General features: G+C 29.1%; 1 protein-coding gene across 1 annotated transcript in view; it reads left to right on the plus strand.

Annotated features, from left to right (window-relative positions):
• Positions 1-19,679, plus strand: part of Aps (diphosphoinositol polyphosphate phosphohydrolase 1 Aps) — a 77,326-nt gene that overhangs the window by 28,069 nt on the left and 29,578 nt on the right. The window contains exons 2-3 of the mRNA XM_067287960.1: positions 5,601-5,756; positions 17,726-17,810. Coding sequence (XP_067144061.1) covers positions 5,601-5,756; positions 17,726-17,810 — 241 coding nt within the window. The remainder of the gene's footprint in view (positions 1-5,600; positions 5,757-17,725; positions 17,811-19,679) is intronic.

Below are 19,679 nucleotides of genomic sequence, written 5' to 3' on the forward strand. Positions count from 1 at the left end.
TTTTTTTTTAAATTAAAATTTAGTTCAATCCCTAATTTAAAATATGGAATTACTCAAGAAAAAAAATTGAGTAATTTTTTTTATTGATTATTTTACATGACCTAATATGTCCAAACGGTTATGAAAATAACGAAACGAGTTAACCGTATATTATTTATATAAAATTATAACAAATGTACGATCCTAATGTATAAAAAATATAGAATTGTTATGTATAGTTCTATATTGTTTAATAATACTATTTTATTATTTTGTATGTCAAAATATTCGAGAAATTGAATAACAATTAGAACTATGATATAATAATGTTTGTATTTCTGCTAATGATGTTGTTTGAAAAAGTAGAGAATCCTATTTTTTAACACATGGAACGTTTGTAAGTCGGACAAGTGTTTTTGACATTTGCGAGTTAAATTTTTCTTAAATCTGAATGTTAATCGTACTAGCAATATCTCCTTCATAATACTTCAATTTGACAGTAAATAGTGAGTAGAGGCCATCATTAAATTAAAAAAAGACAATCGATGGCACCATATCCAAAAGATTTATTAAGTACGTATTTCATTCCACTTTCATCTATAAATCATGTTTAACATCAAGGTCTGTGGATGCATTTACTATGCTTTAACCTTGATAATATCATGGCATCATGCATTTTTCTTCTATAATTATGAAATACATTTTTATGAAAGACAAGACATTTTGATTTTTCTCTTAATCGAAGATTTCTTAGTAATACTGCTTACGAAAAAATTCTTTAAGATAATAAAAATTGCAAATAATATATATAAAATATTTATAAGCGGAAGATTATACAACAAAAAATTGCCTAAATCAAGATTTTCTACTTTATATATTTACAAAAATTTTAAGAAAATATTTGTCTTGATGCAAAATTATAAATTTATTTAAGTATTTACAATAAATTACTGTATATTCAATGCATTTAGTCAATTGAAAGAGTTAAATCTCAATTGTATTTTATTAAATACGCATTAAAATCATAAATTGTCTAAATTTATTTACTATTTATATTATTAATTTGTTGACCTATAATTTATATTATTACATAAATTCAAATCAGTTCCAATGTATCTATATATATTTATTTCTTTCTTTTGTGAGTTAATACATATTGTGATGTAGATGATTATTTTTGCGCCTTATGCAAATATATACAAATTATAATATATTTTATTGCTTTTGTTTTTTTAGTTAATAATTAAGTAAAATTATATTTTAACTTTTGATTTACTTATCGTTACATTTTTATCGTACTTTTTTTGTTATAAATTTTTATAGATTAAAAGTAATTTACATAATTTAATGTCCTATTTTTTTTATTTGCGTAAGCGTAATTTGCATTTTTAGATCAAAAATCTTTGTGAAAAATAAAATAAAATTACTTATGAAGCGTCATTGTTATTTATTTAATTGTACTTATAACTGCTTATGTATAATAGTCATATAACTTTCCATTAATTTATATATATATATTTTTTTTAATTTAGAAAGAAAAAAAATATATAAAAGAATATAATTAAAATATAGATATGTAATTAAAAACATACCTCCCCGTGACGTTTAATCCATCAAATTTATGAATTCTTAAATCATACGGCCACACCCAAGGCCGATATATATTTTATTCAGAGAATATTTTTCATGATTAAGTTCAACCAAATCAATTCATAAAGATCAGCAAATATATCAGGGTGTATTCAATTCACATTTAAATGCGAACTTCGTTTCTACTTCCTTTGCGAAAAATTAGCATTAATGTTCTACGAATAGAAAAGCTCTAAGGTCAATACACTGGATAAATTTCAATTAATTATTTGAAAAACTAAAACGCTATATAAAGGAAATTTTGATAAAGTTTGCTTCCCATATTTTCATTTTACGGAAAGAATTGGAAAAAAAAAGAAAAAAAAAATTATTAGAACAATTTTATTCCGAATCAAAGTTTGGGTAACGAAAGTTCGGTAATACGATAATTTGCATACAGTAATTAGGCTAATTTAGATTGCTTAAGATACATATTTGATTTAGCAGGAATATCATGCATTTCGGTTTAGTTTAGGGCCTTTTGTAGGCTTTTCTTACGAATAAAAAAAAAAGATTTTCATTACGATTTCTTGCATCTTAATGTAAGAAATGTAATAAGATGACATCAATTGTCAAAGTATTCATCTCATTGTTATTTTCTGTATCCAATATAAGGTTGTAAATGCATTCCAGGGTAAATGCAACAGATCATATAATCTAGCGTAAAAGTTTCACTAGCCGCTCATACGCTTGAAATGTCGTTTACTGACCGAGCACTGAGTTGAATTCACAATTATTCTAGATTTGCTGCGGTAATACCTTAACTCCATGAAGCTATGAGATGAATAGATAAGTTTAAAATGTATTATACGTTAACAGAAAACTGAAATATAAGTTTTGGTTCGGAGAATAAATTGATTATTTTTTATCAAGAGGAGAGGAAGAGTTCGAATTCCCCCCCCAGCAAATGTTGCAATTAAATTATTTAATAATAAAAATTATAATTTTTGTTTTAGATTTAATGTACTTTTAAATGTGTAGTTATGTAATATTTTTCAACAATAGAGTAAGTCACGACACACATTGAACAACTACAAACGAAATACTTGACATTTGAGGATTATAAATACTGTATATACTTAAAATAAAAGCTATAATTTCTATGGGAAAAATGTTAACTAAACCTTTAACAATGTTGAATTATTTTTAATTATATTAACTGAAATATGTGTTTTTAGTTTGCAGTTTTTAGAAAATTTAATATATATATATTTATTACGTAAATGACGAGTCATCAAATTCGATTTAATTTATATGTTTTCACGTTTCATTTATCACTTAAAATAACTAAAATTGAAATTGCGACGATTTCGAATTTGATTGATTTTAAGTATTTCGTGTATCATACAAGAGCATTATTAATTGACGAATTAATTATACTTCAAATGTAACTAAGAATTTATAATCTCAAATTAATGGAATATTTGTAAATTTACTTTGTGTGTACCATTTAATGTATGTATTATTTTAAATTCTCAAGTACTTGTTCAACTCGGATCTCCTTTAAAACGGACTATTAGAAAAACACAACACGAGTTACAAGCGATGAGTTACGTGTTAGGCACTTAGCATGTAAAAATAATTCCTTTGTATATAAATTAACTAACTGCATTTTAAGTAACGGAATTTAAATTAATCATCACATAAAAATCAATACGTAATACTCTAACATGCAACGCAGATAAAAATGTTTTCGAATCGTAACTATAAAAATTTGCATCTTAAAGCAATAATTAATTTTACGTCTTTTTTATATTTTCGTTTTACTGACTTTTTTTTTTATATTTAGTACGATTTGAAATTTATTTTTGATACAATTCATGTAAAATTAGCTCCGTAAAAGTTCGACTTCTTAATGCATTCTTGTCAACTGTTTTTATCGGTTATTTTAGTTCAGGGGCCGATCTGTCTATAGACTCTACAACTGTAGCCAAGAGGCCAGCAGCACTGAATGCACCTAATTTGGCACAAGGAACTGCTTTTCTTGTTCGAATTGTCAGGGACGGCTTAACTTAGTATTGTATGTGTGACTAGTGCACGTGAGATTGTTACCACCTGCACGTTATGAAATACTTTCCAATTTGCAAAACACTTACTAATACAGATTTAATTATGGCAGTATACAATATTTTTACATCAAAATGTGCTAGATACACACTGAAATTTTGCCAATTTTTCTTTATAATATAAATTTATGCGCTAATTATTTATTTTGTTACATAATTGTTATAAATAATTCAAAACTTTTTAATAAAATTATAACTTTACATTATTATATACTATATAATTTTACATAATAATAGAGTTTGAAGGTTTTATTATAACTTTGATAGCTCCATTTTTGTTTTAAATCGGAAAATTTCTTTTTTAATTAAATTGTTTTACACATAGCAGAAACTTGTTTTGTTTTTTTTTTATATATTTATAAAAATACATTATTAAAATTTAATTCCTATACAACATGTGTGTAATATGTGTATAATTTAGTAATATCATATGTTATGTATCTTAACCTTTATAACAAACTATCTATTATGTTATCAACCTTAACTCGTAATCTTTCCAACCACTTTATGTAATTTATGACTGATCCCTAATACTATTTTATACTTTTCAACTACCATTCCATTCCTGTAACTCTGAAAAGCTGTTGTGTATATTCACCCCAAAGTTAATCCCCTTATTTGTACTAATCCCCTTAATTGTACTAAAGAATAATACAGCACTGCATACTGAATAAATGCAATGATGTACAAGTTCACTAAGCAACACTTCAGAAACGAAAATGAATCATTTTATTACCCAAGAGTTGAGACCTTAGCATTACACAGCATTTTTGTACACTCCCCATTTCCTTGTAATGTATCATAACAATCAGGGTTGTTAACTTACACAGTAATAAATTCCAAACAGTGTGAAAAAAGCTGGAAAAAGTGATGAGCAAAAGAAAACCCTATGATCTCCAGAACACTTCCTTCTCCTAATGAGAATGATGAGGAGGAGCAGTCAGCCAGATGGTTAAGGTGTCAACCTACCTCTCTGGAGGATCCAGGAACAAATCTGGACAGGTCAAAAACTTCAGGAAGTTTTTTCTGGACTGTCAATCTTTGTCCTTTGCCATCCTGCCATTTAACATTGGGGGCCTGGTGATGATAGTATGATTAAAACAGGCCTTTTTAGTATTCACAGGATGGAAAGAGAGAAAAATAGGGGAGAAAATGCAAACTAATGGGAATGAAAATAACATTGATTACAATTAGTGGTACCAACTTTTCATCAGGCAAAAGGGACAAAAACTACTATTTTTTTAAACACTAGCTTTTGTTTTCCTAACAACTTTTAAAAAATAAAGTTGCCAACTGTTTGGAATTTCAATACTACCACCCACCCATATTTGCATTACATAATTTATGGGCAGTCCCTTATCTCAAATTCAGATTGTTTTCAGCTTGTACGTGACTTTTTATACTATTGTATCAAATTTATTTTAATAAAAGTAAATAAAATCAGAATTTCTTAATAGTTTAATGACAATTTTAATATGAGCAAATATTCAAGAATAAGACAACTCTTAGCATAACAATATTTGATAAGATATAACATTAATGTGGATAGTTTTCAAGCATTATACATTTAAATGAAATAAAATTTCATAAGGATGATATTACGAATCTATAACAATATTAGCCATTCTATAATATTAAAAATAAATATAAAATATAAAATTACGAAGTTTATTTAATTAAAGTTTATTAGTAATAATTCTTTTAATAATGCATAATTGTAATAATAATCATAAGTTCATATGTAAAGGTTCTCTGTAATAAAGTAATTACATTATGAAATTAATATTTTTACTTTATTGTTATTTCATGCAAATAATTTTCAGTAATTATGATAATTTTAATAATTATTTCAAACAAAGATATTAACCATAATCAACATTATTTTCTTTAATTTAAAACATCCTTATTGATTTCTTATTAATATAGATTTTATTAGTAACCAGCAGTAGAACTCCAGATAGATGGATTGTTCCTGGTGGAGGACTAGAACCAAATGAAGATTCCAGGGTAGCTGCAACAAGAGAAGTTATGGAAGAAGCTGGTGTTAGAGGAAAATTAGGACGCTGTCTTGGTGTTTTTGAGGTTGGTAAAGGTTTTTTTCTTCATAATGTGAAATAAAAGTTTTCTCATTATATCATATCACTTTTTCTCCCACATTATTGTCATAAAACTATATAGTCTGCAAAATAAGAATAATACACTTTTCTATCTTTAAAAAAAGAGCATGATTTTAATACATACAATAGTGTAAGATAAATTATGTGAGAAAATAGCATTACATTTTAAATCTGATGATTATTTTGAAAATATAGAGCTTGAATGATAATATAAAACATGTACATATATAGGTTGTGCAAATTGGGAAAGGATACAAATGAGTACGAAGTATGAAGTTTTTCTTCACAAACCTGATTATTAAAGCCAAACAAACTGCCAAATTATCAGGCTGTTTGTTTGGCTTTAAGCTTGATGCCACTATGAAAGCAGTCGAGGTAGACAAAACAAGAATACTAGACAGCAAAAGAAGTACTGTAATGCATCTCGAAAACAAACTTGAAATCTTCCAGGCTACAGGTGAAAAAGCACATAACATCTGTCTTCTCTTAAATGCATTAAAGATGATTCCACTCACATTAATTGAATTGGAAAGGGCATTCCGGTAGCAGGACTTTTCATTACTAAAATAAGAACCAGATTGAGGGATAAGAGTATTGATCATTGCTTTTTAAAACTTTAATACAAAATATTATTGTAAATTTTTATAATATGTTTTATTTAAAAAACAAAAATTACCTTCTAAGTTAGAAGTTTGATCATTTTGTCTTTAAATTTTCAACTTTTAATTTAAATTTAAAGGCATATTTGTTGTAAGCAGTTCCCAACAAACTTTAATAAATTTTTTTCTATTTGTGAAAATTTCTATGTAATTCAAAAGCAATTTTTTTATACATATTTTACACAGTATTATAAATATTATTATTTTAGAGGTTGCAGGACATGACTTAATGAGATCAAATGATGATTAAAATCAAATGAGATTATTTATTTTACATCTTAAAAATAATTAATTATATCCCAGGAAACAATTCACTTTTTTCCCGGAATCCTGGGACAAGCAAAAGACCGGGAAATGAGAAACCCTAATTAAAACAAAGTTATTACATATGCAGAAGAGCTTGAAAATTAATTTGCCAAACATTACCTAATTTATGACAACTACATTGCTTTTCTAATTTGTTACTTAATTATTACTTAAATATAATACTTAATTATTTAAAAATTTCAATTGCCTTCCAACCATTTGAGATGTTCCGGGTGCAGAGTGGTAAGGATGATAGGGGCTCTGGTGAAGTCTGTCGCCTAAAGTGGAGAATTTTAATCATATGCACACCAGTCAACTGGTTAATGAGTCGCACTGTTTATATTCAAGCTTCTTGTTCTGTTTTAATATCAATTGAAGGATCTAAAGTGTAGTATCATTTTGTTATGGACTTATCAAACAGTAGACATTGGATAAACAAAACTTTATTTGGTGTACATACTACAAAGATGTATTTTGGATGTCAAACCTCTTCAGATCAGTTCTTAGATTTACCTAATAATATAAGTATACTAGATTATAATATTGCTAGTTTTACAAAAAATTACTGCACAATTACATTTACATTCACCTGCATTTTGTAGACATTTAGTTGTATTATTTCAAACACGTTTTATATTTTTCTTAAACATAAATTAGTCTAAATACAAAGAAGGAAAAAATTTTTGGTTTACTTGCTTATGAGAATCTTTACTAATTTATCTAATAAACAACAAATAAGAACTTATGATATGCTTCTTACATTTTAAGCAATGGGTAGAGTTTTTCATCATCATCATTGTGTGTGTTTAACATCATTACTGTTTTTGTCCTTTTGAATTGAGAGGACTGTAGCCATAACCTATAGGGTGCACTGAGTGGAAACGAGTTATATAATGTCTGAGACACTTTTTTTTTTCTGCAATTTGAAAAAATTGTAGACCCTATAAATTCCCACTGTCTGTCTGTCTTTCCTTAATCTCAAGAACGGAGTTAGATAGATGAAAGCTGAGACCAGATATGGAAAGATTTGGGGCAAGAGGCCCCGATTAACTATATACAAACTTTTTGATGCACACCCGAAGTTATTTTAATTCAAAAATTTTCCTCTGAAAGGTGTTAGATAGATGACCAGCACAAGTCTATTGTTTAAAGGAAAAGTATTATGTTCAGGGGAAAGTCACTACTAATTTGAGGTAGAGAGCATATATTTTAAATTAAATATATAATTAAAAATAGCAGCCTGCCATTGTGATGATGTCACAATAAAATAATTGCTCATTATTGATTGGAAATAAATTATCAATTTCTTTAATAAACACATTTCTCTTAATTACAAAAAAACAATAGTATTCTTTTGCTAACTTCTGGAACATAAACCTATGTTTTGCATTAGTCCTTTGTTTTGATTTGCATAACACGGCATTTTTAAAAAATGTATCTACCATGTTTTATGAGGGATACTTGTATATTTATTTAACATGTATGTACATTATATAATTATATAATATATATATATATATTATATAATGTATATATATATATGCATACACATACATAACAGAAGAATTGAGAGAAAATAATTGATCTACAATCCAACACTAAATGAGCAATTATTTATTGTAAAGTCATATATACAATTTTTAATATTTTTAATGTATTTAATTTAAAATATATGCTCTCCACCTCAAATTAGTAGTGGCTTGCCCTTGTACTTAATACTTTTCCTTTAGCAGTTGAGTAGTGCCTGTCATTTATCTAACTCCTTTCAGGGCAAAATTTTTGAATTGAAATAACATGGTATGTATGTTTTCTCTGTATATTGTTAGGAATTTCTCAGAACTGAGAAATCTGTCATATCAATTGGATTCAAGTTGACAATTCAAAAAGACAATATTAAGTTTGGGGTGATTTCCAGCCATTCTGAAGGGAACAGTGGCGTGCCGTCATTGGAAGCGATGGAAGCACTGCTTCCACCTTCCAATGACCTTCCCTTGTATTTTATAAAATATAAATTTTTATATTTTAACGTACTTCTAATTAATTAAAATTAATATTTTATTATAACTGCATTATGTATCTTTTACAAATTTCTATACTACATGTGAAAAAAACAATAAGATTGCTATTATATATTCGAATAATTTGGTGGCGGAAGGAATGTCGAAACTGGGTCAGTTTCCAATCAGCCAGATTATATAGGCATTGGCACATGCGGTTTACAGAGCACCAACCTCACTTCAACCAGCTACCCGGTTTAGCTGGTAGAAGCGACACACGCGTAAAGCGTCTAATTTTATATCTCGGACCAGTTCTGAGCTGTTAGCTGCCTGCCTGTCAACTTCCAAGCAGCCAGATTATAGGCATTGGCGCATGCGCTTTACAGAACACCAACGTCGCTGTTTAGCTGGTAGAAGCAACACATGCATAAAGCATCCAATTTTATATCCCGGAGTGGTTCTGGGCTGTTAGCTGCCTGCTAGATATTCAGCTGCCCTCGCCCGATTATGTGAATCATGAGTAGACTAGATCAACGGCGGACAACCCTTGGCCCGCGGGTCAGCTACGGCTCTCGAAAAGTTTCTATCCGGCCCGCGAGATTTTTAATAGATTATTAAATTGGAAAAATAATAGTTATTTTTCCAATTCTTTGTAATTTTCGAAAACGATAAGAGAAATAAATGTAGTAATTAACTTTTTATTTATTTATTTCATATTTGCAGACTAAAAAATTACAGGTCACAAGAATGCATCAATTAACTACTACGGCCCGTGGAAAAAACGTAAAATTTATTCTGGCCCATGTTATAAAAAAAGTTGCCCACCCTAGACTAGATTTATAACTTAACCCAACCGATAGGAGTTTACTGGCATGTTTTTATGGTAGTTCTGTATAGTTGACAGGAGTTAAAAAAAATCCATTAAAATATTTGATATATTTATTCTGTGTTTATTCTGCTTTCCCATCTTATATTACTTACAGATTTCAATGTTAAACCGGTGATATTACGATTTAGTATGTCCCATCTGTAAGGGATGAGAAAAAAACGTGAACAATTCTAGTACAGTGTTAAAAAATTAACTGTTACTTTGGCAGCATCATTTACAACTAAATTTAATGAATGAGTCATACAATAGTACAAAAACAAGCTCTAGAATTTATTTTCCTTAAATTTACGATTTATATATCCATTGTCATAAAACTTTGTCTTTCCACTGTTTTTCCAAGACTACAGATATTCAAGTACAAAGTAACTGGTTTTGACTTATTTCTACTTAAGAAGTAATTAAGAGATTAGGGAATGGGGACATAAATAAAACCCTGTTGAAAGAGCCAGAATTTTACTTAAACAAAAGCTTAACCGAACCAATTACTTGCTCAGTACAGTGGGGAACTGATTTCTGTGTACACCTGGTATTAAAATGAATTAGTTAGAAAACAAATGACTATTAAGTTTAATGTAGTTAGATTTTTACAGCTATGGTGAGAAACGTTTAAAATTTACAACAGCCCTGTGGAATCCTTTGAGATATACTAGTGATGCGACAAAAAGAGGCATTTGACATTGACCGGTATCGGCACCCTCGGGATTTGGCAGCCTGCGTGTATGCACGCGCCGCACACCTACCAGGACGTCTCTGATTCCATTTATTAGCCACTCGTAGGGAGCTATTTCACTAAGTGGATTGTTTTAAGATTTAAAGTAAAGAATATTTTGTTACTTTTATGTATGTTTCTTCACAAAGTTATATTTAATTATAAGTTTCTTTAAAAGTATATTCATACAATTGAAGAATTTTTAAAATCAAACGTACTACACCTTCAATAAATCCAGTAGGAAGTCTTTAATAGATTAAAAATGTTTTCGGCTGCGTTAATCAGCCTTCGTCAGTTAAGAGTAGATGAGTGCACAAAGCGCACTCAGCTACTCTTTGCATCAACCACCGAGATGTGGATGGCCTATCATCTGCCTGGAAGTCACTTGTCAAATAACATTACGTTTTGGCACAGGAAAGAGATGGAACCTTCTACGGTCTCATCATGTTCTTGTATTTATTGCTGCTTATTAATTTTTTCTTTTTATTATGTTTGTCGTTTAGACCCGTCTATGCGCAGTCGCAGTTTTTTGTAAATTTGAATGCCGTTTTTGTAATTTCGAATTTCATTTGTTATTGGTATTCGTTTAACTGACGAAGGCTGATTAACGCAGCCAAAAACATTTTTAATCTATTAAAGACTTCCTACTGGATTTATTAAAGGTGTAGTATGTTTGATTTGTATTCCAGTAAACGTTTCTCATTTGTTTTGAAGAATTTTTGTACTAGGTATGTATATTCATCACACAGTTTGTTTTACCAAGTAAGTTTTTTATAATTTTAATTTTAGCCCTTATATCATGGCTAGTGATTAAAAAATTTATTTTAAAAAAATTTTGGCTCAAGACCTTATAATGAAAAAGAAAACATTATTAAAAGAGAAAGACCAATGCCTGAATTAAATATAAATACGTCAACAAAAAAATTTCGACATTTTGACGATAAAATTTATGACGAGTGACGATTTCTTTCGTAAAATTGAAGCAATTTGGAAATCAAAATAGAATAGAATTTAACATTGGTAGACAATATAAAATAAATATTGAAAATTATAACAAGATAATTATGATTAATAGATATATCTAAATTAATAGATGTTATATGTTTTTCTCAAAGCAAGAATTGGCATTTAGAGGGCATAGAGAATTTATTGAATCTAATAAGAAAGTTCAATATAATTACCTCTGTTATTTATTAAGTACGTCAGATAATCTATTAAAAATACATTTAAAGAAGTATACGGTTTTTACTGGCTTATCGAACAAACGAATATGAACAGGCCCCAACGTGCAATTAATTGATTGCCCCTGTAAGTCGGCTTCTTACAGAAACAACTTCCCTATCATCAAATGTCACGGCACGCCACTGGAAGGGAATGCCCAATTTTATATCATACAATGGTACCAGTTTCAAATCTGGGAACTAGAGAGAACAGGTTGAAAAGTAAAGTTTTGTGGCTTTCATTACACTTATTATTATACAAACTGCTACTGATAAATGTAGACAAGGTGATGCTCCAAGAACTTGTTGCACAGTAGTCATTCCTCCTGTCTTTTTAAAATTCTAAAACTTAACCACTGCAATTGTATATATGATACTATTGTAAGTTAATATTGAAGTTTACATTAAGAAAATTAAATAAGGTAAAAAACAAGTGAAAAAGGATACTTGTTGCTTATGGTGTTTTCTATCAATTTATACATTTTTTCAAGTTGAGTTTGAGTGCAAAAATAAAGTGGTCTGTGGATGGGTGAACAAGTGTGATTTTTGACCTGTTTCCTCTAGTTTCCCACTTCAAATTGGTACTGTTGTGTTTTCATCTTAAGCTTTAATTTGATATATAATTTGGACATTTCCTCTATAGTGATCAGAAATGGCCAATACTTGACAACACTATTCTTTTCAACATATTTTCAAAGGTTTTTATTTTATAGAACATGTCATTTACAAGTTTGTTCAGTCCTTGAAGACTTGTATTTGATCATTTCAAATGTTGAGTAATGTCAATTTAAAATGTAAAATTGCATATCCAATTTGTCATGGAAATTTGAAAAGGGGTTCATCTCCAAGAATAACTGAATTTCATTGTTTTAAATCATGCTTTAGTATTGTACTGTAATTTAATCAGCAAACTTCATTGTTAAAAATAACATTGTCATATTCACAAGATCTAATTAACTTGACATGTTTTGATTAATGGAACAACATTCAGCATTTTTAAAGTTTTTGCATGCACATTTTTTACTGTATTCTGCATCAAGAATAATTATTTTGCATTGTATAGATTTCTTTTATATCCCTGTGTAATAATCTCAACAGACTAATATTCATAATAGACATGACTCATGCTCTGTCTATTGTTACGATGATCTTTCCTATTTTAATATTTAATTGACATAGAACAGTTTAGTTTTCTATATATATATCTGTTCTAGTGGTGGTTTTTCAACAGAACCAGGGATTCTAATTCTTCAGTAATATTAAAATTGGAATTTTTCTTAAGACAGCAAATTGTGCAATATCACTAATACAGTATCACAAGTTTCATCCAAAGTCAGAGAAATCCCATTCTAATTTTGAAGACAGTTTGAAGGAACAAATTTGTTTTTTGAAAGATTATTAATTCATCCTGCAATTGTAAATCTGATAGGCTGATTTATTGCAATTATACATCCTTATTTGGAAAAGTAACGTTTGCTATAGCTTGTAAGTATCCTTCTTTTCTTTTTTTTCTTCTTTTCCTTCATCAGAGAATGGTTTCATTCCTTTTGCCAACATTTGACTGACAATGTAGCTTACATCCAACTGAGGTTTGTGAAAGTTACATTGTCTGAGGCTAATGAAGCAATTCTAAATATGTTTTGCTGTTGTCTCAGTTTTTTTTAGTCAATCTACTTTGCTTATGTGTAATTGTCCTTGTAGATTGCTAAATTTTGTAGAATGCTTAATTTCATATTTCTTTTTTCACAAATATTTTTTCCAAGCAAACAGCATTATCTTTTACATAAGTAAAAAATAATCACAAATCCTATTTTCATCAAATTGATGATTTCCATCCTCAATTTTGTTTCTTATATTTTAAACTCGTGATAAAACACAGGGCATTAATTGTCATTATGTGGAAACAATTTTTTAAAATTATTTTAAGAAAAAATTTTATTACCTGTTATAAATTAAATTCACTTAAATAAAACAAAAATAAGATATATTATTAGGTGTGTATAAAAAATGAAAAGAATTATTTACAAATAAATCTTCATGCAATGAAGATGCAACCACTCTCATATTGATAAAGCATGAGACTGCAGAAGACACACACTACAATTATAAGAGATACAGGCATATATGGGGATGTGATCACTTCATCTGTACTTCATTTGTATCTCATCCAATTACAGACCATCAAACCATGTGCTGATATGTTTTGTCTATACTCAAGTACATTTCATTTACATAAGCTTTGCTAGTATTGCACAGTTGGTGATTTTCAAGAAATAGCTGGACAAAAATCAAAGGCACTATTCTTCAGTAAATTAGTTTTTGTGCAATTTTGATTTAACTGTTCAGAATAAACAATTATATCAAAATAACATAATACTTAATTGAAAATAGCTACTGAAAACAGTTTTGATTATCAACTCTACAAACCAAAAAGCAAAAGTAAATACCATTTTAATACTGTATGTCAACCATTTTAAAAACTTAGAGATTTTCTCTTTAAGCACTGTAAATCTTTTAAAGTCTTCTTTTGTAAAAATCACAAAGTACATTTTTACCATTGTTAGTAGAAAAGAGTGAATCTCTTTTCTACTAACAATAGTGAAAATGTACTTTGTAACTTTTACAGAAATCATTAGTAAACAGGTATGATTTTCTTTATTAAATTACAGAGAAATGTATCTACTATTCAGGGGTCACACTGCATAGTACCACTTGGCGATATTTTTATCAAAGTGGTGATAAAAATATAATACTGGCGATAGCAAGTTGTGATTAAAACCTCAGTCCACTTACTTTGACATTTAGTGTGAAATGAAATCACAAATCACACTTTGGACATTCACAACAAAACATTGAGCTTCTGTGCAATGGAAGTCCTGTGTACCACACACCTGGCAATATCATGTCACGTGGCAAGTTTGGGCAGAAAAGTAAGAAGTGACATTGAGAACTGAAGAAAGTTTTGTGCAATGCTACGTGACATTTCCAGAGTGGGATTTTTTATCAACTGGCAGAAATTTTGGGAAATTTTTTGGGATGACTTTTTTCACTTTGATCTTTTTTCAGTAGATCAAAACAAAATTTTTGACATGATAGAACTTGAGAAGTTCTGTTATGTCAATACTGTTTAAACATTGTGATCAAATGTGGTGTTTGGAATTATTCAAAAATGACTGCTATTTTGAACAGCTTTTTGCCCAAATAATAGGACCCACTTCTCTATCGCTTCAAAAAATTGGGTCTCTGAAAATTTAGTATTTAGGTTATGTCTTTGGAAATTCCATGTCCCACATTGGCTATAACCAAGTGAATAAGACCCTAGGTACTAGACCTAGACAACATAGGTTTGAACCTTTTGGTGTTTGTATTTTTTTTATGTATAACTTTATTTTACCACATCATCATTAGCACTAACATTATCAGTAAAAGAGCTGTTCTTTCCATTCTATCTACATGCTAAATAACAAATATATAGACTTTAGTGAGTTAAATACTAGTAATAATGTTCTGCTTTTGTAATTATAATTGAGAAATACTGGACTTCATATTTAAAAAAAAAAGGCAACTTCTCAGTACTTGTACAGGAGGTTTAAGAGGATCAGGAAGATAATTTTCAATTATACTATGATATAAAATTTAAAGAATAAGAATAAAATCTTAAAGTAATTTTGTTGAATTATGGGCGATCTCTCTATTTTTAAAAAGAATATATTTAAATTTAAAAAGCACTGTTTAACTTTCAAAGTTAAAACTGTGTGACTGGAGGGTCGGGATCTCTTTGACTCCTCGTCAGGATGTGACACCACCGAGTCGGTCAAGACTCGGAAATCGCGACGCAAAGTTTTTCGCCGCGCGAGCAGGTTCGTTCACGGTAGAGGTAGAGGTAGAGGTAGGAGAACCGAGGAAGTGAGTCACTCAAGACACCGGCTAAGTAACAAGGCTAATTTTAATAAGGGAGTATAACAAAAGTACAATAACGCATCGCTAATACGGATGTATTTCTAGATACGCAGAGAGAGAGAGAGAGTTTACAAACGATTCGCGAGTTGATAAATACCTTAGAGAGTCTTGGAGCCGGCATCGGGTATCCTTGCGATGATACGATCCACGGAGAGTCACGATTTGAAGGAACAGTCACCAGACAATCCGCACTATGGTCTTTGTATAAATCCACAAGGGTCTTGGTTCGGAAGATGGCGGGAAGAGTCCGGATTATTGTCCCGATAACTAAATGACGACTGACGGGTTCGTCATCGTTCGTTCGTTTTATTTTTTCACTCGAGTTTTTTCCATGAGGGTCGGGTGTCCAATACATAAATTTCTTCTACAAGTTCCTGGTGGCATACGTCCCGAGGATGGGTCATCCTCAACGAGGAAGCAAGTTCGTGGTATTATCTATAAAATTTTAAAGAATTATGTAATTAGACATTATGAAAATTGCTTATTTAGTTTAACAGAAAATAGTTTATATATGCATTATATATACAGTATAGTAAAATAGCTGGTTTTGATTAAGTTTTATTCCCAGTAGATGCTGTAAATATTAAATTTGTGAATACTAATTACAAAAAACTTAGTTTTTCCATTCTATTTCTATATTTGAAAGATATTACACTACCAACATAATTTAAATTGTAATTTAACGTAAAATAATACAATACATACAACCCGTGGCTTACACGATAGATTGGTTCTGCAAAAGTTTTATGTATTGTAAGTGAGATTAACACTTATATTGAAAATATTAAACTGTGGAACGTATTTCACATCTAAATGCTGCATGATTGATTCTACATGATTGGTTTTTAAAAAACTTTACACGGTAGTTTTTAAGAATAGTATATTTTTATAGTAGAAAAATATTGACCATTTTTCCTTCTTAATTGGATTCTATTCTTAAAAATTGTAATTGTCATTCCAGAAGAAAAGTTAATCCTTTAATGTCTTTTTCAAAACTTAAATCTTGTATATAATGAGGTAGCTTTCTTCTAGGAGTCTAAATACTTTATACTCAAAAGTAATAAATAGTTCTAAACACTTTGTCTTCAAAAGAATAATAAATGGTTCTAAAATATTTAGACTCTTAGAAAAAAATCATTCCTTATATTTGAGAAGTTTACTTTAAATAATAATTTTCAGATATTTAGCTAGCCATCATCATCTCTGGTAAGACTGTTATAACAAATGTGAAATAAAATTTGGAATTTGAATAAATTTAAAGAAATAGTTTAATATTTTGTATTCTATATTTTTTTCATTATTATGTAGTAAATCTAAAAAATTTATTGAAAGATATAATTAAACTAAAATAACAAACTATTAAACTATGAGTTATCCATTAATCATTTTTGAATATTAAACTAGTTTAGTTTAATGTAAATTTCTAATGTTAAACGGAATTCCATAAGCTTTGGCAATATCACTTTTTTTTTTTTTTTTTTTTAAATCACTGTTTTTAACTAAAGATAATCATTTGAGTACATTCCATAGCTAGATGACAAAAAAATATAGAATTATTTAGTTGTCTGAATCACAAATGTACTAAAACTATTGCACCTGCAACAATTACACTTGCTTGTGTTCTATAAATTCAATGTATATTTCAGGACATCCTTGAAATGATGCATTTTTTAAACCAGAAGATCACACTATTTTCTCTAAGTTTTATATCTTTTCCTGTTAAATATATTGTGTATTATTTATCTTCTGATTGTTGCTCTCATTTAACAATGTTAATTTCACAATGTTTTATTGGTATATAGAATGCTAATTCATGTATCTTACATAGCCATTTTCAGGTATAACATTATTACTATTTAAATAACTAAAAATGTTTATTTTAATATACTACTGTAAAAAGGTTAATTACTGAAACATATTGAAAATTAATTTTTATTGACTTAAATGTATATATGTATGTTTGTAATGTTTTGATTAAAATTAATTTTAAAACTGATTACTTTCATCTGAATTTTCAAAGTTTCAAACAATTTTAATAAATGATGTTCTAAAGTAAGCTTAAGAGAAATTTTACAGCTTTTTTTTTTTTGTCTTGATTATGCTGTTGATTGTCATTGTGTGCTTTCTTATTGAATAAGAATAAAATTGAACGCAACTTTTTATTTACAGTAATTGTTTTATTGTATTTTTCTAGAATACTGAAAGAAAACACCGGACTTCAGTATTTGTTTTAGTTGTGACTGAGGAATTAGAAGAATGGGAAGATTCCCAAACAATAGGTATTTAAAGTTAAGATGACAAACATTTTAATTTTACTATTCATCAGATTCCATCAATTCCAAATCAAAGTTTCATAGTGAATATTTTGTTAGTTTATGCAATTACAACAACGAAAAAAAAAATCTACGATACTAAAATCTCTTAAAATTCACATTTACAAAGATAAGTTTTATAAAATATACAAGATTACTAAGGTTACTAAAAATAAAATACACTTTAAACTTTTTCAAATACAATTAAAATAGAATACTGAATCCTCAAAAGAAATTGTTTTTATTTCATTAAATATGACGTCATAAGTTTTGGACAATATATAATCTTCAAAAGAGATTGTATTATTTTAATGTTGGATGTAAAAAGCACTTTATATCCAACATTAAATATTTATTAGCAATTTGGGATATCTACTGTATATGTAGATAAGAGTGCATAAATTTTAAACCCTAATGACAACTGTTCTACAAAAAAGATTTATTATTTGCATAAAGAAAATCTGTTTTATGTAGTCACTTGGTGACAACCTTTTCTATATCTTTGATGCAAATGTCCTACTTGAAGCTGCTTCTTCAGAGGATGAAAGAAAGGAAATTCACTAGACACAAGGTCGGGCTATAGGTGGGAAAGATTGAAATCTTTCCTGTCTATAAACCTGACCTTGTGTCTAGTGAATTCTATATTAGTGAGAGTATTTTAGCAGTTTGTTAATTGCTTGAGATATCAAGATGTCCTACAATAAACCAGGCATTTTACAATGAAATCATCATTGATGATCTTTCTTTCAGGAATCATGTAATAGATTACTTTTATCTTCAGTGACAATTGATTATAAGAAATCCTCACAATCAGTATATTATTATTTTAAATGTGTGAGGTTTAAAAGTATCAATGCATAATTACAGTAATACCTTGGTTTTCATTGACTTCAGTTATCATCAGTTTCAGTTTTCGTTGATTTTTTTCGCGAAAAATTTGTCTTGGTTTTTATCAATTGCCTCGGATTTCATCAGCGTCCCCAAGTGACCTTGCTGCTAATTTTGCGAAAACAAAGGGAGACCAATGCATTTTTCGGCTCAGTGTGGCGTTATTTCCTGTTCTGTGAGTATTACCCCGTGATGGCCCACCATTGACCAATGTTTCCATTCCCTGAACACTGGGAGTTTGGTCGTGGGTTTGCACTTCGCCAGGATGGGCTGGTCATGTGGAGTTTTCCAGGTTTACTCCACGTTTGTAATGCCTGAATAGGGGCTTAAACAGACCTCCTGGAAGGCATTATTACCCTTGATACGACCATCATAAACGCATACAACTACTATTACATGACAATTATGTGACACTTTACCACGAGGGTAATATAGGCTAGAAGCTCATGTCCAACTAACTTCTACAAGACAAGACATTACCCTGCATGTCTAGTCAAACAATTCCATTGCTTTTTGTTAGATTGGTCTTTTTATATTAATTTCTTAATGCTTTTAGTATTTAACGCCATATTAATTCTCTATAAAATGTGTGTTTTTTGGTATGTATTTTGGACTGTCTAGAACAAATTAATTGGATTTACATTGATTCATATGGAAATAATTGCCTCGGTTTTCGTTGGTTTCGGATGTTTCGTTGATTGTTTTTGGATGAATTATCGATAAAAACCAAGGTATCGCTGTATTTAAGACTTTGGTACCAACATATATATTTTCACCAAACCAATAAAGTTATGCATAGTGTTATATGCATTACTTGTTGAAGTACTGAGTTTGCAGACAGTTTCACTTGGCTGTTGAAATACTAAATTTTTAAATAAATATATCAATACAAAATATAAGATGTGTGCATTGGGTACTGGATTACAATTTGTCATTGTCATTTCTTGC

The sequence above is a fragment of the Centruroides vittatus genome, unplaced genomic scaffold (genome assembly GCF_030686945.1).
Source record: "Centruroides vittatus isolate TY-2023 unplaced genomic scaffold, ASM3068694v2 scaffold_752, whole genome shotgun sequence".
NCBI classification, from domain to species: domain Eukaryota; kingdom Metazoa; phylum Arthropoda; class Arachnida; order Scorpiones; family Buthidae; genus Centruroides; species Centruroides vittatus.